Consider the following 23,079-nt stretch of genomic DNA (forward strand, 5'->3'; position numbering starts at 1 on the left):
CGACACAAAAGGAGAAGGGAGATATTCCACTTGTGGTCTACTAGGACCCCTAAATCCCTTTCACAGGTCGTCTCCTTAAGGCAGGTGTCCTATCTTATATCTATGCGTTTCATGTTCCCGCCCTAAATGTTGGAATTCCTCGCAGAGAGAAGGCTGGAATGTAGGATGGGTGCTGGGAAAGAAGGACTGTTCCTGCTCACCTTTATTTTGGAGAGGAGAGAAGCCCAGAGTCAACTCTGCCTGTAACGCTGCATCCGGGCGGGAGGTGGCGCTCTTCCCTTCCCTCCTCCTTCGATTTCCAGTTGGCTTTCCAGCCTTTTCTCATCAAACTCCGGTACAGAATTGCAGGGAAAAGAAAGCCAGAGCCTCAGACTGGACTTGTTGATCACGAAGAAGCAGCAGCAGCAAAAAGGAGAAAGCAAAGCAAGCAAGCAAGGAACCGACCAAGAAAAGCAGGAAGCATTTTCCTCTCTCTCTCTCTCTGCTCCCTCTTTTCATACCAACTGGATCCGGGGACCATTTTAGATCATCTGATCTGAAGGTGGGCCTTGGAAAAAAAGAAGAAGAAGCAGAAGAAGAAAGAGGATCCAGAGGGCTTTCCATGCGAGCCCCCCTTGGAGGAGCGGCTGGCACGATGGCTTCCTGATAAACCTGGCATCCTGGACCGATTGCCAATTGCCTCCCCTCCTGGACCACTTTGGGATTGGGTGCCTGGAAGGAGAGGGGGGGTCCTTCTTCTCCAGCGCCCCCCCCCCCCCAACGACCTTCCCTCCGACGCCTTTTGCAAGGAAGGAGGCATGTCAGTTGCCTGCGCCTGGTTGCTGAGCTCCCTGCCTCTCGCCTGGAGCAGGATGTAGGAAGAGCCGAGGATCCCTTTAGGCTTCCTTTCTGACCCAAGAAGTAAGTGGGAAAACTGAGGCCGGGGGGGGGGGAGTGTGAGCTGGGTTAACCTCTGGGAGGCTCTCTCCTCCAGATCTCTCTGCTTTGTTTGCTTGCCAGGCTGGTTTAAGGGAAGTCAGCCGTAGGAATGCATGTCTGAACGGATCTTCAGGGAGCTCTGGAGGAGATCTGATCTTTTCTGGAGGAGCTCTCATGTTCAGGAAGCTCTGGGGGAGCCCTGCTCTTTTCTGGAGCAGTTCTCATGTTCAGGAAGCTCTGGGAGAGACCTGATCTTTTCTGGAGGAATTTGGCCTTTAGGTAGCTCTGGAGGAGAACTGGTCTTTTCTGGAGCAGCTCTCATCTTCAGGGATCTCTAGAGGAGACATGTTCTTTTTGGAGGAGATCTTGTCTTCAGGGAGCTCTGGAGGAGCCCTGGTCTTTTCTGGAAGAGATCTGATCTTCAGGGTGCTCTAGACATCTGCTCTTTTCTGGACGAACTCTGGTCTTCAGGGAATTCTGGAGGAGATCTGATCTTTTCTGGATGAGCTCTGGTCTTCAGGGAGCTGTGGGGAAGATGTCTTTTTTGGAGGAGATCTCATTTTCAGGGAGCTCTGGAGGAGATCTGGTCTTTTCTGGAGGAGATCTGGTCTTCAGGGAGCTTTGGAGGATACTTGGTCTTTTCTGGAGGAGATCTCATATTCAGGGAGCTCTGGAGGAGCGCTCATCTTCAGAGAGACCTGATCTTTTCTGGAGGAGATCTGATCTTGAACCCTTAGTGGAGGAGGCAAGGAGCCGCTTCTCAGCTTCTCCTACTTTGGGGATTTGTTTTTTGTTTTTTCTCTAGTCATCATGGATAAGCAACAGCCTTGCCAGAGCTGTTTCTGTTACTGACTGCCTTTGAACAGGGAAAGGGAGAGAGTTGTGTTGTTATGACAACTCCTGTTTAAGAATTTCTTGGTGGGGATAATGGAGGGGATCAGTGGGGAATGGTCTTCAACACCCCTATTTTTTTAAAAAACAACAACACACATATATAGAAAATAAATGCCATGATTGTCCCTGGTCAGTTTTATCTCTCTCCTCACCATAATCACCCACCCACCCACAAACACATTACATACATGTTCTTTCCTTCCTTTGGTCTCTTGTAGACTGTGGCCCAAAACACACTGCACACTAATCCAGTTTGAGACCTCTTTAACTGCCCTGGCTCAGTGCTAGGGAATCCTGGGATTTGCAGTTTATTGTGGCACCAGAGCTCTCTGACCAAGAAGGCTGAATGTCTTACAAAATGACAGTTCCCAGAATTCTCTAGCACTGAGCCAGGGCTTAATGTGGTAGTCCCAAACTGGATTATTTCGGTAGTGTGTTAGAAATATGGCCTACCACCTATTTGCCCAGGGTACAGTTTTAACACATTGGGCTTATAACTGGGTGGTAACAGGCAATATTTCTCCCCCATGCCAGCCAGTTTCACTAGAGGTAGCTGTTCAAGCACCTGGACCCTTTTGCACACTCATTCGCTTTCATTTGCACACCCACGCTCTTATCAACTTTAAATGTGGGTGCGTGCTGTTGACTTATACTTTGACCCCTTCTGTACCTTACTTAAATAAAAGAAAATGGATCTGTTTCTTCCCCATCATTCAGTACCTGAGATATTTTTTTCATAAGCCAAAAGTCTGCTCGCCTGTCCCACAAGTGAGTCCTCTGTTGATTTGTGTGTTGTGTGTCTTCAGGTTGTTTCCAGCTTATGGTGACCCTATCATGGAGTTTTTCTGGCAAGAGTTGTTCAGTGGTTTGCCATTGCCTTGCCCTGAGGTTGAGAGACTGTGACTTGCCCAAAGTCACCCAGTGGGTTTTATAGCTGAGCTGGAATCGAACCCTGGTCTCCAGAGTCATAGTCCAACACTCAAACGTCTATTCCACACTGGCTCTCCTCTGTTGGTGTAATCTGATGTAATTTCTTCTAGCATGGGGCCATTGAGAATCTATTGAATCCCTCATAAAGACCACTGCTGTGGTCATTTTAACCATCCCCAAGTAGCTGGCCTTCCTTCACTGAGGATTTACTTCAATTTACTCTTTCCTTTGGCATTGCCAGTTTCAGGCCCTGAATATGTGTCTGTCAGTATTGTTTGTTTATGTAAATGACAGATCAGCCTGCCATTGCTTTGAATAAGCTCTCACATCCAATGTTCAGGGAAAGTAGCCTGTGAAAGTAATTTGGCTTAGCTCCAGGTTAGACTTTCTCCTTGTAGACAAGGAGAACTACATGTGCTAAAGCAGGATTTGTCTTTAGATGGTCTCATCTCACCTGCAATCAGCCTGCGCCTTGTTGTTGTATGCCTTAAGGTCATTTCCGACTTATGGTGACCCTAAGGTGACCCTATCATGGATTTTTCTTGGCAGGATTTGTTTGGGGGGGGGGTGCCTTTGCCTTCCTCTGAGGCTGAGAGAGTGTGACTTACCCAAGGTCACTCAATGGGTTTCCATGGCCAAGAGGGGATTCAAACTCTGATCTTCAGAATCTTAGTCCAACACTCAAACCATGATTTGAATTTGTAAAGAATTAATGGATGAGAAGAAAGCATGAGGGGACTAGAGTGGAAGTGTTCACATTTCTCTGACTAGCTAAGAAGCAACAAACTATGATGGCTCTTTCAACTTTCATAGCTCAACCCCTTGGGAGAAGAGAGAAAGCCAATGTTGCTAAAGAGACCATTAAAGGAAAAAAACATTTTAGAAACAAGGGATTTTTAAAATGCCCCCCAAATGCTCTTGGATTGGATCCAGGCTTAGTCATGCTCAGAGGACACCTATTAAAATCAGTGGTACGTAAACTGATCATGACAGAGCTCTTCATGTGGCCTAAGCATGACTAAGTCTAGATTTAACTATCCATTTCAGTTGAATATACTTTCAAGCATTGAATTGCTAGGGGTCCCACTTTGGTGTAATTTAAACAGGTGTCTGTGGGGTGGGGTGGGGGGGTTGAAATTTGAGGTGTGTAGAAAACCCTATAAAATTTGTGGTGCTACCATGAGTTGACAGCTGATTTGAAGGCACATCGACACACGGAGTTTGTTTCAACATTGTAGTAATACATCTTTCCCTGTGCACACTGTTGCATGTAATACTAATACAACTTAGTAGAAGAGTGTTTATGAAAAGCTTTGGTTTGAATACTAAAGTGACCATCTTGGTGCATGTCCATTTATGTTTCTTTTAAGAAGCACACAGTTCATGAGGAAAGGCATTCCAATGGCCTAGCCTTTTCATTCAAAACAGTGAGAGCTAGACCATTCTCAAAACACAAGACTTCTTATGGTAGTACTGCGTGCAGCAATGTAGTGGAACCAGGGTTTACAGGGGTATTTTTCATTGACAGAGACAATGGCATCATCTGCCATCACTACCCCCCTTGGACTCCCCTGTTCCCTCTGTGATGTTTACAGTCACTGGAAGGGAAATGGATTTTCCTAGCAGTGGTCTATTGCTATGAGCTATTCCTACTATAACCCAAATTATTTTGAGGTGGCTTCATAAAATACCTGCTCCCAGCTGAGTCAAAAACTGCTAGAAATTGTTTTAGATCAACAAAACTATCTGATGCTTTGGACTTTCCATGGCATTGTTGCTATAGAGACTGTCCTGGGGAGGGTCTGTACTTTGAAATTTATTACTACAAGAGTGATCAAATATTTGCTTTTTCTAAAGAGAAAACAAAAAATATTACTGTAAGAATCAAACGAGAAGCTAACCCATGCGTATGTGGAGGTGTGTGTGAAGGAGAAGAAAGTAAAGAACAGGGCAAATGGGCTTTTAGTGGCAAATATTTATATGCATGTGCTTTAAAAAAACCTTCCAGGCTGTAAATTATTGAAAACACTTCTTTCTCATAAATAAGAAAGTAGGTGGGGGTTTGTATGATTGAGCAATATAACCAAGCTGTTTAAATGTTTCAGCTGAGAAACGGAAAAATGTTCACAAATCTAAACAAGAGTTCAGACTACAAGGAGAATAGAGGCCAGGAGAATACAGACTACTTCAATCAGGGTAAAGTGACTTAAAATGGATGCTGTCTTCCTTAGAGTTTGCTAAGGTTATCAAGGTGCCACCACAGAGACAAGGTGCAGCGACTTGCCCAGAGGGTGGACGCCATTTGCATAGGGAATCTGTTTCAGCACTTTAGGGCATGGACAGCGCTCAGAATCTCTGCCCAATTAGAATGGGTTCCTCCTGTGAATCGATTTGGCAAAGAGTAAAATCTTGTGTTAGCCCAGTGGCAAAATAATCCCAGCAACAGCAACAGCAACAGCAGCAGCAGCACATATACACACCCTTCCCAACTCACTTTCCTTAAGCCTCTCTGTTCATTTTCAGCACCAAGAAACTGAACAGCGACCTGTGTTCTTGTAGCCAGTCAGCATTCCCTGCTGCTCCTTCAGGCAGACTAACAGAGCTATTTGTATGTCTGCCTGATTAATTGATCCAGCAGGCAATCCACAAACAAAGGAAGAGGTTCTTGTTTGATTCTCGGAACTCACCAGGGGCTCTTTTCTTTCAGGCATGGAGGAGAAAGAGAACAGATGAAGAGATCTTGCCCAGAACTGTGAGTATCCTGGGAGTTGTCATCACCCTGTTCCAGCCTTATCGAGAGGAGCAATGCCTACGGGAATGAACAAGAATGGATCACGATCGACTACCTCTTTGCCTCCAGATCCCATGGAGATTGTTAGGAGCAAGGCCTGCTCCAGGAGAGTCAAGCTTAATGTGGGTGGCTTGGCTCATGAGGTTTTATGGCGAACCTTGGACAGGCTTCCACGGACAAAGCTGGGTAAGCTCAGAGACTGCAACACCCACGAATCCTTGATGGATGTATGTGATGACTACAACTTAGAGGAGAATGAGTATTTCTTTGATAGGCATCCAGGGGCATTTACTTCTATTTTGAACTTTTACCGCACGGGCAAGCTACACATGATGGAGGAGATGTGTGCTTTGTCCTTCAGCCAAGAACTGGACTACTGGGGGATTGATGAGATCTATCTGGAGTCCTGTTGTCAGGCAAGGTACCACCAGAAGAAGGAACAGATGAACGAGGAGCTCAAGAGAGAAGCGGAAACAATGCGGGAGAGAGAAGGAGAAGAATTTGATAATACCTGCTGTGCTGAAAAGAGGAAAAAACTCTGGGACCTGTTGGAGAAGCCCAATTCTTCAGTAGCAGCCAAGGTAATGTCCAAACTGTGCATTCTTTATCTTTGATGGATAGGCCTGGCATATGTTTATTAGAGTGATGGTAGTAGACAATGGTGTTTCAAGCATATCAAGAAATATTTTTGCTATGGTTGTTATCCACAACTGTGTTTGTCACTGAAAGGATTTGCTAAAAATCCCCATTACCAGTTAGTCCTATGGGGCTCCTCATTGTTTTCCTTCCTGTATTTACATACTCAGCTGTTGTGATGTGGTATATTTTTTTAAGAGAGAGGATCCAGGGAGGTGAGACAAATATTGGCACATCATTCTGTATTCCCTACTTTTTTTTTATTGACACAACAGTAGAGGATGGTCTGTGGGGAATAGAAGTACTTCATCAGAAGGGCAGCAAACAGTATAGTACAGTACAGATTATGTGAATATCTCATATCGCAAAAGGTGGGCCTGTAATGTATTTCTAAATGTGTAAGATGTTCATAAATTATATACTGTTTGGAAATCTCTTGTGCTTGTGTTTGTGTTTGGATGACTCTAAAAATATGTGTGCATGCAACAGATTTTAGTTAATGAGCTTCATATTACTTTTCTTCCTGCTGTTACATCCTGAGTAATATCTTTACAAGATGTGGTAGCCTCTAAAGTTAACCTTTTACAAAGAACCTTTCATCAACGTATTTGGTCTTAATTAATAGACAAATGGAAACATATATAGAGAGATAAATATAAGTAGTGTTATATCATCCAAAAGGCAAACCTCATAATGGTCTCAGGTGGTTTTTTAAATATAAGTACCAGCAATTATATTTTTCTGAAGACAGTGGCTAGTTTTAGAATTGATTCAAGTTTTATATTTGTTTTGTTTTGTTTTTTAATTATGGCTTCAAAAGTTTCTTGTAGATCTAAAGACTTTGGTTTTGCTTTACATAGAGCCCACAGCTACCTTCTACAACAACTATAAGTCCTACCAAAACATTGCTTGGAAGAGCTACTCGTTTTGAGCACAACTCCCAGAGTCACCAGAATTCTTGAAGAATTCTAGGATTTACAGTGGAAAAATATATTTTCCAAGTCTTGAGTAAAACTATTAACTGCCAACATTTCTTGTGGTCATATAGGATCACTGTGACTTTAAGGGTATTTTCTGGTATGTACTTAGGACCTATCATTGTAGCTTGAATTTATTTACCTTGAAACAGCATGGTCAACATATTATGGTACATGTCTGTTTTGTCCTCCAACCATTTGAGTAACTGAAGATTTGTCTGTTCTCTGTTGGCTTCCAACCAAGGTGTGTGCAGAACTTGGAAAAGTTGTGGTTTGGACTACTGCTCCGAGAATTCTCCAGCCAGCATAAATGGTGGGAGCTATCGTCCAAATCTCACCACCCCCACCCCCACCCCGAGCATTTCATGAAACAGCAAGTGGTTGAAACCTGCTGTCATAGAAGAGGGCAGATGAGTCAGTGGGGATGCAGCTTGGTTCAGGGATAGAGCTCTTTCACTTTGCCTTGTAGATGTACTCAGCTATTGTCCTTGGCATCTCCATTTAAAAGATTCTCAGACAGCTGTGCTATGCAGGATCTATAGTTGTTGACCTTGGATAACTGTTGCCAGTAAAAATTCACAATCCTGGGAAATAAGTTACTCAGTTCGGATGAATGGGACTTAATAGATTCCATTGATGTGTCACTTATTTTAGTGAGTTTACTCTGGTTGAGAATAACCCTGTATCTAGTCCCAATGACATCTTCTTATGCTGAATTCTTAGTTTAGTGATATCCTTAACCATATTGCACATGTCCACCACATCACTTGTGAATTTATATAAGTTCCCATTTCCCTTTAAATTTCTTGGAAGAGGTGACTCAATCCTGTCTAAGGCACCATCCCTTATAATGAGAGGTACTGATTTACATAACTTTATGCATCTAATATAATATGCACTTTTTTTGTACTTGAGTAATTGTTAGGTTGACCATAAGTCAGAAACATCTTGAAGGCACAACAACAAACTGTATTTATAGCTATTGTTTTTTTGTGGGTTTTTCGGGCTATGTGGCCATGTTCTAGAAGATTTTCTTCCTGACGTTTCACCAGCATCTGTGGCTGGCATCTTCAGAGAATGCTTGCCTGGAAAAAAGTGGGTATATACACACACACACACACACACTCTGTGTGAGCCTGGGGATGCAGGAGTAATTTGCCTATGTATTGTTCTGTGCATTCTCTGAAGATGCCAGCCACAGATGCTGGCGAAACGTCAGGAAGAAAATCTTCTAGAACATGGCCATGTAGCCCAAAAACCCACAAAAATATATGGATGCTGACCATGAAAGCCTTCGACTTCACATTGTATTTACAGCCATCATGATGTAGTGGTTTGAGCGCTGGACTATGACTCTGGACATCAGAATTCAAGTCCACACTCGAGCATAAAAAGCTACTGAGTAACGTTGGGCAAGTCACACTCTTTCAGCCTCAGAGGATGGTAATGGCAAACCCTCTCTGAAGAAACTTGCCATGAAAGCCCTATGACAGGTTTGTCTTGGTGCTGCCATAAGTCAGAAGTGACTTGGAGCATACAACAGCAACAACTGTAGTTATTATTATTACTGTTAATTATTATTGTATTTATATGCCGACTTTCTCCTGGAGTGGGAGTCAAGGCAGCTTACAGATAAAATTGATTAAATCTTATCAATACAATTTTTAAATAATTAAAATCATTTAATTTAAACAGTATAACATTATATTAGAAGTGCAACGGATAAAAATATAAACACAGCACGCACTTCCTGAGGGTGATTACATATTAAAAACCTGCTTGGACAAAAACATCTTTGGCTGCTGGTGAAAGGAGACTGTACCTGTCTACAGAATATAATGTGAAAATCTATCTTTATGATATAGCAGCTCTTGGAACATTGTGTGGGGTAATAATATATCTTGGAAAAATAAAAGCTCAAAAATCATCAGCATACCTAGCAGCTAATTAGATCTTGCATGTTGATATCTTAAAGCTGCATCTTGAAGCTGCATCTTTTCACTAGCAACAGCATGTTTTCAAAGAAAATGGGGGCAAGTATGATGACTAATACAGATACAACATGTAGCATTAGAATCAGAAAGCATAAGACAGCAAATTATTTTAAAAAGGAGCATGTGTGTGTCATACAAAAGCACTGATTTTCAAGTGAGGTCAAACCAAACAATACCTTTCACTTGCTTTTAGAAGAGGTGCACCTTCAAGTGGAGAAAGATGCCAGCTTGTCAGAGTATGTCTTCTCCTGTATATCTTGAATTTAATGTATTTCTGTATGTCTGTCAGTGGTCACCCGGAAAATATATAGTGGTTTAATTTGCAGTCCTGATTATTGAGGATGTCCTGTTGTGGATTTAAAAATGGCTCATTGCAGAGAATATGCATTCAATTTAACATCTAGTTGATTCAAAAAACATCTATTATTATTATTATTATTATTATTATTAGCTTTATTTATAAAGTGCCGTAAATGTACATGGCACTGTACAAAAACCAAATAAAATCAAGAATATATATAAAAAAGCCTGCCAATCTAGAGGTTAAAACAACAGGTTAGAAACGTCATAAGAAAACAAGTTAAAACAGCATATATCAAATATTGAGTCAAGCATCAAAACAACCAGATCACAACCACAGACTCCCTGGGAACGCTTCCCTAAACAATATGGTCTTTAACTCGGTTTTAAAACTGGTTAGAGACGTGTTGAGTTGTGCTTGTAAGGGGAGGAGGTTCCAGGAGTGAGGATGCAATTATACTTGGAAGTTTGTCAAATGTTCATCCCATTGAAGATCAATAAAAGTAGGAACGAGAGCTTTGGAATGTTACTTCTTTGAACTAAAACCCCCAGATTCTCCCAGCTAGCATGGTCACTGTATGTTGCTGGCTGGGGGAACTTGAGAGTTGTAGTCCCAAAAAGCAATGTTTCTAAGCTTTGGTAAGAACATAAGAAATACTGTTATACTGAGTCAGCTCACGGGCCCATACAGCTCAGTATTGTCTAATAATAATAATAATAATAATAATAATAATAATAATAGGTTTTATTTATATACCGCCCAATCGCTGGGAATCCGAGCGGTTTACAACAGAGGGGATAATAGACAGTTCCCTGCCCTCAGGCTTACAATCTAAAAGACACAACACAAAAGGAGAAGGGAAAGGTGAGGGGGGGAGGGGATCAGGTCCAGCACTCTTCTCTCCCTCTGAGGCCTGGACCAAGGCAGATGGACTGGAGGGAGGGCTCTTCTTCTTCAGGCTAGCCTAGTCTACAGTGAGTAATGATGGCGCTTTCAGGTTTCAGGTAGGAGAGTTCCCCAGTTCTACATACAGATGCTGAAGACTGAACACAGGACTTTCTTACATGCAAAGCATGTACCACACCAATGAGCTATAACCCTTCCTTGAGCTTTCTTGAATAACATCTGGTTCACCATTATCAGTTTTCCCTTGTATAGTATAGCAAGAGACAAATGATGATGGATTCATGCTCACTTGAAATAGGGTGACATCTGAAAATCTTGTAAATGCCTCATCTAATACAAATAAAAAATACATCCCAGATTCTTCTTCAACATGAATGATTCAATGGCATGTACTTAGTGCAGGGATGAGAAACCAGTGGCCTTCTGGATATGGCTGGACTACAACTACCATCGCTCCTGACCACTGGCCAAGTTTGCTAGGCCTCATGGGAGCTGGAAACCAACAACATCTGAAATGTGAGAGAATCACAAGCTTTGACTTTAGGTCTTCTTGGCAAACAAATTACTTTAGTTTAGTTAGTTGGAAAACCACACTGCCATTATGCAAACAGATATAAAAAGGGAGTAGTGGAAGGTGATGGCTTGCTTCCCCCCCCCCCCCCCCACTTCTACTCAGTTGGCTTTTTTGAAATATGTTGCTCATGCAAATGACATTGTATACAAAACAGTCTATAAATTTAAACCTGCTCCTCGGCATGCCAGGTGATAGTAAAAGAAACGGATCATTTCTGTAAAGTCTTGTGAAGGCATTTCAAAGATGAAGGGATGTTTGATGCAGTCTGTCAGGAGAAAGAATGTTGTGCACTTTTCAGAAACCAATTGTCATTTTTATTTCTCACAACAGACAGATCCAGGCTGCCTTTTCTTATATCTCAGATGTCAGAGTACAGAATGTGAATAATTTATCCGGGTGCTTTGGCATGCAACCAGGATCCCAAAAATGTCGGCCTCCAGCTTAGGCCGTCTGTGGCACAGAATCAAAATCCATTAGAGGCTGTTGATGTTTCATGATTTATTGTATATGAGGATGATTGTCCTTGCCAGAGAAATGTCTGCTGTGATTTATAAATTAAACCCAGCTTTGCCTTCATGGGTGGGGGCAGAATACTATGAATATGCATTTGGCATTTGGAAACATATTTACTGATTTAGAGTAGATTGCAGAAACATGTTGTTTTCCCAAGCAAATTTTCACTTCTTAATCTAGGCTTTTCTGTTCAAATAAAAGGGTGGGAACAGAGGGGGGGCCTTACCATTAGGCAATTGTGAGGCAGTTGTCTCAGTTGACATACTATGATGTAGCACTGGTCACATCCTAGTTATTCATTTTGAATCCCCTGATCACTTCCATCTGTTGCAGGACATGGCTATATGTGCTATATAGTATGTCCTGCCCTCTTTAAACTATTTTGCAAACCTCAAGAGTCATGATCAGTGTAAAGTAAAATTCAATTACTAATTCAGTTTCCTTCTGTTAATTGGATTGAGGCTGGCATCAACTTGTCCACTGTCTGTTGTTGCCCTCGCAGGGCAGTGATTTCTACCAATTTCCTCTATATCACATCCTGTACTATTCTCAAAGTTTCCCATCCAGCATAAAAGGAGGTGACAACGAGAAGAAGAAGTCTTGTGATGCCTTTAAGACTAACCATTTCATTTCAGCTTGAGCTTCCAGGAACTGCAATCCCCTTCTTCAGATACACGTGAAGAAGTTGACTGTGGTCTATAAAAGTGTGTGCTGAAATCCTTTCAGTCTTAAAAGTACCACAAAGTCACAAAAAATATCACTCTTCTTATATGAAACAGACTAACACAGATATCTCTTTGGAAATCGGCATCCCGCAGAGCAGGGGTGGTCAAAGTGCAGCCCATGGGCCTCATGCAGCCCAGCAGTCATTTTTGTAGCCCACAAGGGCAATTTGCAATAGACAGATAGAGCTCCAAATCTTTATGGGTTACAGAGGACATTTCCATATGCTGGCGGTCCCCCTGGATTTTTCAAAATGAAGTTTTGCCAAAAAATAAAAACAAAGATAAAATAAAATTTAAAAATTGCCCCAGAATGTCCCAAAATCCCCTCTAGAGACCCAGGAAGGTCTCAAAACATGCCCCTATGTGCTATAGAGGATGTTTAAGATAAAAAAAAAGATTATATTTTTTGAGGGAACAGGCATGTCCTAGAAAGCTAATGTGGCCGCCTCATCTTTTATGGTTGCCCACTCCTGCTCCAGTGTAAATTTTTTCAGGTGGCACAGGGAGCCACTAAGGGAAACAGGAAGGAATAAGCCATGTGAATGTGAGCTCATTTAACAGGAGTACAGTTAGGACCCAGCTAGGATTGCATGAGGAATATGAACTGACATGACCTGCACCTCTCACACTACCAAGCAGATTGGAACATAGATTTCCATGTGATTTTCTCCTAGTGTTACAGTGCAGCTTTTTGGCAGCTTGGGCTAAACACCGTATATTTAAGTATGCATATTTATGAGGCAATATGTTCAGAAATATTTGTTTAGGATGAAATGACTATCTTAAATGAAACCTAGTTTTAAAATAGGATATTTAAAAACTACTTGGATATGATTTTTTTGCAGATTTAAAAAAATGCACAGATGCACATGAAAACCATTAGTAAGTGAACAAATGCAAAATTGATGCAAGTAGATAATAATTATTATTGCTGCTGCTGCTGTTGTTGTTGTTGTTGTTGTTGTTATATTTCTTGCCTGCCTCTCCCCAAGAATTGAGGCTGGGACAACATAGATTAAAACACATAAAACCATTTAAACATATGCGTTAAAACACATAAGCATAGGACACCTTAAAATTATCCAACATAAAAATACCAATTTAAAATTCATAGTTTAAAATTGACTGGGTAGACCTCACCATATTCACCATCCCTGCACAGAAGCCAACGCCATGCAAATAGGGCTAAAATATATCATGCAAGTCTTATCATGTTTGAGCAAAAACAGTTTAGATCTTCTGAATTGTTAGAAAGCAAAATGGTTATATTTAAATGACTGAAGGTACTGATCTTCCCGAATCCCAAATTACTATACATCATTCCGTCTGAAACTATCTCTTGAATTAATCAGAATCTGCTGCAACTGTTCTTGAGAAATCTTTCCCTGATATTTAGAAGGAGCTTGGAGAAGGAAATATTGAGCTGTTGACAAGATTGCTTAAAGTTGGCCACTTACCCCTTGACACACGCTGCTAATACTACTGTTATCAAAATCAGGGATAAAAATAAAAGAGAACAGCAAAGACACAATTAAGCACTTTAATATCCCATTGTTTTCAAAGAGAGAATTAAGCCCATGCTTAGCTTTGTCTGATTGAAATAAAGGGGGCATTTAAAGTACTTAACTGGGGCTGTATACACAGGTGACAGGATGTTGCCCCTTTTCCCTTGGATTGGGGCTGCTGCAACCGCACACTCCGGCCTTTGTGTATGCTCAAATTACATTAAATATTAAGGCATAACAAAATGGTGTCCCTTATAAAAAATGGAAAATCAAGGTTTGATATTTGAAATTTATACTTTTTTGAACATTTTCAATCTGTGTATGCCTGAATCTGTGTTTAAAAACTCTGTGTATAAGGAGGGCCAACTGTAATTTTAATGGTGAGGGACACTATCAAAGCTGAAAATATGTAAAGGATTTGAGATGAAATCATCTTGAATGTGCATTATGTCATGTGGCTTATTCAGTCTCATCATCTCTAGGTTGATTGATGCAATGTAAAAGAATGTGATCATGTGAATAGGCTAGTTATTGGATCTCTTGCCTTTGTAAACATTAAGAGAGGTCCATACAGTCTTCAAACTGTTTAGAGAAGCACAATTGGGGAAGGAAATATTTAACCCTTTCACTGTGCTACTTGTCCAGTTTAAATCATCTCTAAAGCTGCTCTGAGTCCAATGTGAACATTGGGTGCAGGGTTAATTACAGTTTGGGGAAGAAGGGTAGTTTGAACTGAGAAAACAACAAGGAAGAAAGATAGTTAAATAATTTCCTATCCCAGTCCATTAACTCCAGTGTGCGCCAAACATGTACAGTAAATTTAAAAAAATAAAAGCAAGAGTGTTGATCATGTGTCACATTTGGTTTGGCCTTGTCATAAGGAGTTCAGCACCTGTAAAGGGCGAATATAGATTTTAGGCTCTGTTCTATTGTTATGAGTGAAACAGCCGTGCCTTATTATAATAATTTACCAACTACAATGGGCATATAGTTAAAATTCATCCCAAGCCATTGTATGCAACTACTATATAAATGTCATCCTTTGTGTTGAGCAGGTGACATTGTCTTGTGGTCAAGATTACTTTCTTTCGTTCTCGTGGCTTTTTATTTTTTCCCCTCCACAATTCATCTCATTCTGGGGAATCTAATATCAGATCAGTGTCTAGCAGTAGTTCAGGAATTTCTGAAAAATAATCTTCAGCCAATATGGTAGTGGCAGACAGAGCAACTCAGCAACAACTGCTGTTCTGATTTTTAAAATCTATAATCTGTTTTATTCTAGTTATAGAATAAAACAATATTTTATTTTATTTTATTCTATAGCAAATTGTAGCCCACCATCTTTTATGTTCTTTTTCTTGCCCCCCCCTTTTTTTGGTAAAAACAATGAATTTTTAACTGTAAAATTCGTTTTTATTTGTTGCTATGGTCCTGCACCAAAATGTAGCTGTTAGATTTCATGGCATGCACACAGAGCATGTTTAACTGTTAGGTTATGTATACTCATCCTGGAGAACCAGATGAATTGCATAAATCAACTGTGAATTAAGATGTGAAGGAGAAATCCCTATTTAAAATACATCTGTTTGAGCCTGACCAATGCTGCTTCTCCTTTAAAACAAGTTCCACATTAAATGAGGGTGGCAGACAGGCTTGCAACTGGAGGTTCCATCTTTGCCATTAAAAATACCATGAAACATATCACTGAATTACCAGATGAGGCAGACTCCACTTCCTTGACCTGCTAAGTGACATGCAAATAAGAGTCAAAGCTTGGGAGTGTTGTTTTTATTTTTATTTTAGAAGCTATATGCCCTAGATGTTTTTGTGACCATCATGTGACAGTAGCACTCTGATCCTAAGCACATTTGAACTTTGCTTTGCTCTGCCTGCAGACTTGAAGCCAGCATGATATAGTGGTTTGAGTGTTGTACAAGGATTCCAAGACACCAGAGTTCAGATCCCCACTTAGCCACAGAAACTCACTGAGTGCTCTTGGGCAAGTCACACATTGTCATCCTAAAGAGGAAGGCCGTGCCAAACCTATGTCTAAAGCTTGCCAGGAAAACCTTATAAGAGGGTCATCATAAGTCTGAGTCCACTTGAACTTGCATGACAACAACATGCAAACTAAAGCCATTGTTATACATGAAAAATCCATGAAAAGAAACCCAAGTGACATTTTTACTGTGACTGTGTGATGCTGACAGCTATGCACTCTCCAAATGCATTGGGTTCCCTTGCCAACCCTAAGACCTTGGGAGCTTTGATTCATAATTGCAAACTGTCACAGTCACCACTGACACACAACCTGAAGTTTTGAATTTCTCCACTTCTTTCTGAAGAATCAAAACTGGTAGCCAGAAGTTGTGAGGGAAGTAGGGTTGCCATTAGTCAGGACCTCCAAACCGGGACAAATGTAGGACAAAATTTTCAAATGTAGGACTTTTTGGGGGGCTACATTTGAAAAAGAGCCTCCCTGAGGGGAGGATTCCTTCTCCACCTGGGCTCCGTTCTCAGCAAGGACGGAGCCCAGGCAGAGAAGGAATTCTCCCCTCAGGGAGGCTTTCTTTTCCCCCTGTTCTCCGTTTTTGCCAACAGAGCCCAGGGGGAAAAGAATCCTTGTTGAAGGGAGGATTCCTTCTCCGCCTGGGGTCCGTTCTCACAAAGGACAGAGCCCAGGCGGAGAAGGAATTCTCCCCTCAGGGAGGCTTCCCCCCCCCCCCCGACTGCGCTCCGTTTTTGCCCAAGGCCTGGCTGGGGCCTGGGAGACAGCGTCTCCCAAGCCCCCGAGAAGCCTTGGAGGACTTCCCTGCCGCGGAGCCGCCTCCAGGGCCTCCCTGGAGCCTGGGAGACAGTGTCTCCCAAGCCCCAGAGAAGCCTTGGAGGACTCCGCTGCCGCGGAGCCACCTCCAGGGCCTCCCTGGAGCCTCCCAAGCCCCAGAGAAGCCTTGGAGGACTCCTCTGCTGCGGAGCCGTCTCCAGGGCCTCCCTGGAGCCTGGGAGACAGCGTCTCCCAAGCCCCAGAGAAGCCTTGGAGGACTCCCCTGCCGCAGAGCCGCCTCCAGGGCCTCCCTGGAGTCTGGGAGACAGTGTCTCCCAAGCCCCAGAGAAGCCTTGGAGGACTCCCCTGCCGCAGAGCCGCCTCCAGGGCCTCCCTGGAGCCTGGGAGACAGCGTCTCCCAAGCCCCAGAGAAGCCTTGGAGGACTCCCCTGCCGCAGAGCCGCCTCCAGGGCCTCCCTGGAGTCTGGGAGACAGTGTCTCCCAAGCCCCAGAGAAGCCTTGGAGGACTCCCCTGCCGCGGAGCCGCCTCCAGGGCCTCCCTGGAGCCTGGGAGACAGTGTCTCCCAAGCCCCAGAGAAGCCTTGGAGGACTCCCCTGCCACAGAGCCGCCTCCAGGGCCTCCCTGGAGCCTGGGAGACAGCGTCTCCCAAGCCCCAGAGAAGCCTTGGAGGACTCCACGATCGCGGAGCCGCCTCCAGGGCCTCGCTGGGGGTGGGCGTCCCAGGGGTGGGGCCAAACCGGGGCGGGACCGTGCGGACCCACCCCAAACCGGGAAAGTCCCGCCCCCAGGCAGGATATGGCAAGCCTAGAGGGAAGCTACCTTCTAATGCTTACATTTTATTTGCATTTATTAATTGGAAATCAAACCTAATTAAGCTCAGAAGGACAGGTCCTGTGATTACCTTAAGTGTGAGCTTGTGAAATATTAATGCACTGGACAGTAGATCTCAGTATAAAAAACTGATTAACTCACCTTCTACTTTTGTTCTCATCACTTTCCTGTAATACCTACCATGGTCTTTGTGAATCAGTTTCTTCTATCTGGGGACAACATGCTTGCCAGAATCCTGTATGGTTAGTTTGACATAACCCTTGTCATGTTACCAAAGTTTGCTTTTTACCTTCTTCTTTTGCAGCCTTTCTTAACATTGGTTTCTAAGATGCTGGACTAATACTCTCATCATCCCAAACAATACTGGTCATGGATTATAGCAGGGGTAGGCAACCCTTTTGAGCCGGGGGCCGGGTTGCTGTCCCTCAGACAACTGGGGGGCTGAAGCCAAAAAATAAATAATTAATTTTTTAAAAAAACATTACATAAATAAATAAACCGGGACAAATGTAGGACAAAATTTTCAAATGGAGGGCACTTTTTAAATAAAAAATGGAGGACACGCGAAAAAATTTGCTGATTTTTTAAAAAATGTTAAGATAAATGCATGTTTCTGAGGCTTCTATAGACAATTGCCCCACCATGCCCCTCGCGCAAGACGCCAAAGGCCCCGGCGGCAATCGGCAGCAGGACCGGGCTGGGGCCGGTCCCAAGGCCTCGCCGGGCCGCATCCGGCCCGCAGGCCGCAGGTTGCCTACCCCTGGATTATAGAATTATATTATATTATATTATATTACAATATGATGTGGCGACCCAAGTTTGGAAAATGCTGTAGCTCATTTTTCCAGTGCTTTCCTGTACCCATTCCTTATCAATTTGTCGATATTTGCTTTCTGTTTGCAGGCTCCAGAGTTCACTATGCCTTTCCTTAATCACGCTTCCTATTATTGTCAATAAGATTGGATTCAGCTGGAATAAAAATTAGTCTCATATTGTTTCCTAATTGTTCACTCTTTTTTGTTGAGCACATGGATGTTTCAGTGGAGGTTTCCTTAGAGATGTTTTTGCAAAGGTAATTGACGCTACCATATTTGTCACTGAAAATACAGTGTGTCTCCAACACTGGTATCAGTACGAAAGCAGAAATGTACTTATTATCAATGTTCTCCTTTGTAAAGTTTGGTGCTTGAATATGGACAGACACATATACTCACATTTTAAAGTAAGTATTTAGATCCTAACAAATATCTTCCAAACAATAACTGACTGTATGATAAAGTGAAGTTTATTCTACGTGTTTAGGTCAAAGCATAAAATTGTATTTTTAAAAAAGTAATGCTTCAACTCTTTTTAAAATACTTGCTTTTATTTACTTATTTTTAAATGGACATAAAATGACCAAAATACTACTGGTTGACCCCACCCCAAAAGCAATGTTTGAGGAGTAACAACAAGTGAATGTTATTTGCTACATGACAAGGTAATGACAGTATTACAGTACTTGTGAATTATGAATTTGGTGACAAGTTTTTAGTAACGGATTGGGGCCTGAACTGCCACAGTGGCAGCCTGGGAGCCCGATCTACATCTTTTCTAGGCCTCCCGTGGCCTGAAAAGGGGTGTCCTTGGGGTTTTATGCCCCAAGGACACCTCAACAGCAGTGGAGAGAGAGAGAAAGGGACCGCTTGGCCCCTTTCTCCTCAGTATCGCTGGCGTGAATGTGTAAAGGCCGTGCCAGTGATACACAGCACGAAAAGAGCTCTGTTTTGGAGCTCCTTTCGGCGCTGCTGAAAGGGCGCCAGGATGTAATGGCCACACTGCGCCGTTTGGACGCGATGTGGCCGTTACATCAAAATGGTGGTGCCTGTGTGTACAGGGCGCCGCCATTTTGATGCCCCCGTCACATGCTAGGGGTGAGGCTGGTATGGATGCTGCATCCTCGGCCAACCCCTAGCATGTGATGGGGGCGCCGTATCTGCCAGTCTGGATACCGCCTGGGTTTCTTATCCATTTGTACACATTTGTTATATTTATGTACTAGCTTGCTATAAAGACCATCTTTCATTGCTTCATTGTACACTGTTCATGTTACTCGGTAAAGAGGCCTTAAGGTAAACAAAGATGCAACTAGGCAGTAATTAAACTAGTCCTGATTCTGATAAGAAGCTCTCTCTCTCTCTGAGAGCTTAAATCTTCCTGTTCTCAGACTCAGAGGAGAAGGTGAGAGAAGCTTCTAAACACCAGCCCTGAAAGGATGTGGGAACACTTGCTTTGTTATATTTTCTCTTTCTATACCCTTTTCCAGCTTTTGTCACCAATAAAACTATTCCGTGTTTGTTGTTATATGCTCTCTAGTCGATTTACACTAATGGTGACTCTGTGGACGAGACACCTCCAACAACGCCTGTCTTCCACTTCTCTACTTAGGGCCTGAACAGACAGCCCAAAATAAAGGTGCTTCGTGTCACTATGGAAGTGTGCTGTTTAAATGATGCATTCTGTCCTAAGAGGCTGGAAGCTGCGCCAAAGCCATGCTCCAGTCCTAAGGGCTGGAGCGCAGCCTTGGTGCAGCTTCTGGCCTCTTAAGATGCATGCGTCATTTAAACAGCATACCTCCAAAGTGACCCGAAGCAGCTTTATTTTGGCTTGTCTGTTCAGGCTCTTAGTTTCTGAAAGCCCATGCCTGTGTCCCCCCTGATTGAGTCATCCATCTTCCTTTACTTTTTCTTCCCTCTAACTTTCCTACAATTATAGTTGTTTCCACTGCCTGATGCCTTCTCATTATATGGTCAAAGTACACTGGCCTCAATTTAATCATCTTGGCTTCTAAGGAGATCTTTAGTTTTATCTGTATCCTAAGCACTCTTCTCCAGCACCACTTCTCAAACGAGTTGATTTTCCTTCTATCTGCTTCCTTGGCTGTCCAAATCTCACATCCATACATGGTGATGGGGAATATGGTGGCTTGGACAATTGTAACTTTTGTACTCAGTTGTATACTTTTACTCTTCAGGTGTCCCTCTAGTTCAGTGATGGTGAACTTATGCCCCATGTGCTGTAAGTGGCACTTGATGCTATTTCCTCAGGCATGGGGCGAGGGAGAAGGCAGAAGAGGCATGTGCATGCCCGTTCCTCCTCCCCCCTGCCTTTTTCTGGCCTCCAACTGTCTCTCGGAGACAGCTGGAAGACTGAAAAGGGCGCTCCGGAGAAGGAGCCAGAGAAGCACGCCTCTGGCTCCTCCTCGCAGCCTTCTCCCGGCCTTCAGCTTCCTCTCTGAGACAGCTAGAAGCCGGGAAAAGGGCGGGGAGAGGAGGAGCAACCGGCACGTGCCAGTTGCTCCTCCCCAGGGACCTTTGCCGGCCTCCAACTGTCTCGGAAAAGACAGCTGGAGGTAGGAAAAGGTCCGTGGAGAAGAAGGGAGAGGGCATGCCCAGCCCACTTCCTCCCCAATTACCCTTCCTGCCTTTCAAGTGTCCCCAAATAGGGCACTTGGAGGGCAGGCAAAGGTCCGTGGGGAGGAAGGCAGGGGGCTTGCCCATTCCTCTTCTTCCGCTTTTGCCTTTCCTCACCCCCAAAGGGCTCCAGAGAACCCTTTGGGGCAAAGAAAGGTCCAGGAAGAGGAGGACTGGGGCCGTGCCCATGGCTCCCCCCCTCACGGGCCTTTGTTGACCCCCAGCTGCCTCTGAGAGACAGCTGGGTGCCAGGGAAAGGGTAGGGGGAGAAGCCATGCCCAGAGGGTGGAAGCTCCACCCACAGATGGTGGAAGCCACATCGCCTGGGCCGGAAGTCCTGCCTCAGAACGCAGCCCCAGCCTGAGGGGGCAGAAGCCCCGCCCCCTGGCATGCGAACCTGTAAAGGTTTGCCATCACTGCTCTAGTTCTTTTGTAGTTGCCCTCCCCATTCTTAATCTTCTTATTTTTTGACAGCAGTCACCACTCTGATCAGGAATTCTTTAACTATCTTGATTTCCCCATTGTCCATAACTAGCAGATTTCGAATGGCAAACAAAATGGTTGGCTTTTGTCCATGATTTTACACAACCAGTTCCTCACAGCTGGTGAGGGTGGAGTGAAGAATCAGACTATGTACTAGTTGATCTGCTGTGTGATGGGATTCTTAGCTGGGAACTGATAATAGTGGTAAACATCCATTTCAAAAAGTCATACAGAATCTGGCCACTTTTTTTTTGCGAATAATGCATACCCACTAGGCATCCCAATCTGGCAGGGACAGTCCCAATTAATCTTCTGTCATCTCACTTTTTCAGCTGCCTTAAAAATATCCCAGTGTCTCTCTCCTCCTCCCACGTTCTCCCTTCATACTCTGCTTTTTCATCAGTTGCCACAAACTAAGTGCAAAGTGCAAACGTAATTTGCATGTAGTTAAATCAGCACTGGGGAGAGGAGAGGGCAGAATCTTCTCCTTCTCTGTAGACTCAGGCAAAAGCAAACTGCTGCAGCCTGTCCTGGCTTGTGTGTTTGCTGTGATTAAGAATGTTTGCCAACTTGACCACAATCTTGATGTTGCTTGACTACATGCTCCCCTGGTTTCCATCAGTGAAATATTGATGGGTATGAAAATGTACCCAGGTGTTGTGCAGAGTATGCTCTCGATCTGGATGGAGCAGTTATCTGACCCTTCATATAGTGCAAAGAGTATCTTTGGGGCCAAATATCAGCTGAGAAATGGAATGACAATCAGACCCTTTATCTGGATGGGTAGAATGTTTTCCATCAAGAGCCCACGACTGCTTTTTCTTCAAAATAAAACTGTCTACTTTCAGTATGCTTCTGTAAACACAAAGTTTGTGGATACAAAATGGCATTAAACCGTGTTTGTTATTTCTCAACACATCATATTTTCAGAGGTCTCCTCTGCCCCTGTTTTGCTATTTGCAATTGATTCAACCAGCTATCTCTGAGAACCTTCTTTGTATGTGTTAAAGTGGACAGTGCCAACAAACATATGCCAGACCGTGAGATACTAATGTACATTCCATTCCAGGCATTAATTATGCCAGCTGCATTTTTTTAAAAACATACTGACTCATGTAGTTTGATTTCTGTTGCCTGGATGGAAAATGTTAGGAACACACAAAACAAATTGTATGTTCATCGACTTGTGTGAAGTCTTATCTAGTGTTTTTAATTCTTAAATATTATTCCAAATTCTCAGGGATATATAGATGAATTCAGTGAGGAGTTCATAGTCTGTATCAGGAAGTGCCCAAATCATCTTTTTCAGAGTTTTATTTACTCTTGTTATTTATTTATTGGGGTTTTGTTTCTCAAAATTTGAGAACTGCTTCACACTGAATTGTAGCCAATAATCTGGATTATATGTCTTTTTAACACATTCTGTTTATTGTTCTCTCATTTGCTATCCAATTGGATATGTGGAAATTCTCACTGCACATTAGATAGGATAAATGCTAGCTGGTTTCAGTGTGTAAAAATGACGCTGCCAAAACAAATATATGGATAGTGTGTGTGTGTGTGTGTGTGTGTGTGTGTGTACACGTATGCAACTGACACACTGTGCCGTGGCATTTTAAGTATTTAACCACTTCATCTGACTAAAGAGCTAGTCAGATACTGTAGTTATTTTGCTTGTATGAAAAATAAACACCAGGCTAATTTTACAAGGTGTATTCTTTATTTTTATGCATAAATAATGTAGCTGTGTGCCTTCAAATTGTTTCCCATTTATGGCAACTCTATCAAGGCTTTTTGTTGGAAAGATTTGTTCCACAGGGTTTTGCCTTTGCCTCCCTCTGAGGCTGAGAGAGTGTGACTTGC

The 23,079-nt window shown here is 43.1% G+C and overlaps 1 protein-coding gene across 1 annotated transcript in view; it reads left to right on the top strand.

Moving 5' to 3' along the window:
- The first annotated feature begins 329 nt into the window (after positions 1 to 329).
- KCNB1 (potassium voltage-gated channel subfamily B member 1) overlaps positions 330 to 23,079 on the top strand; it is a 267,474-nt gene continuing 244,724 nt past the window's right edge. The window contains exons 1-2 of the mRNA XM_089513851.1: positions 330 to 900; positions 5,450 to 6,114. Of these exons, the coding sequence (XP_089369977.1) occupies positions 5,548 to 6,114 (567 nt within the window). The 5' untranslated portion in view covers positions 330 to 900; positions 5,450 to 5,547. The remainder of the gene's footprint in view (positions 901 to 5,449; positions 6,115 to 23,079) is intronic.

The sequence above is a fragment of the Sceloporus occidentalis genome, unplaced genomic scaffold, assembly GCF_023333645.1.
Source record: "Sceloporus occidentalis isolate IW3139 unplaced genomic scaffold, rSceOcc1.0.p SCAF_3, whole genome shotgun sequence".
NCBI classification, from domain to species: Eukaryota; Metazoa; Chordata; class Lepidosauria; order Squamata; family Phrynosomatidae; genus Sceloporus; species Sceloporus occidentalis.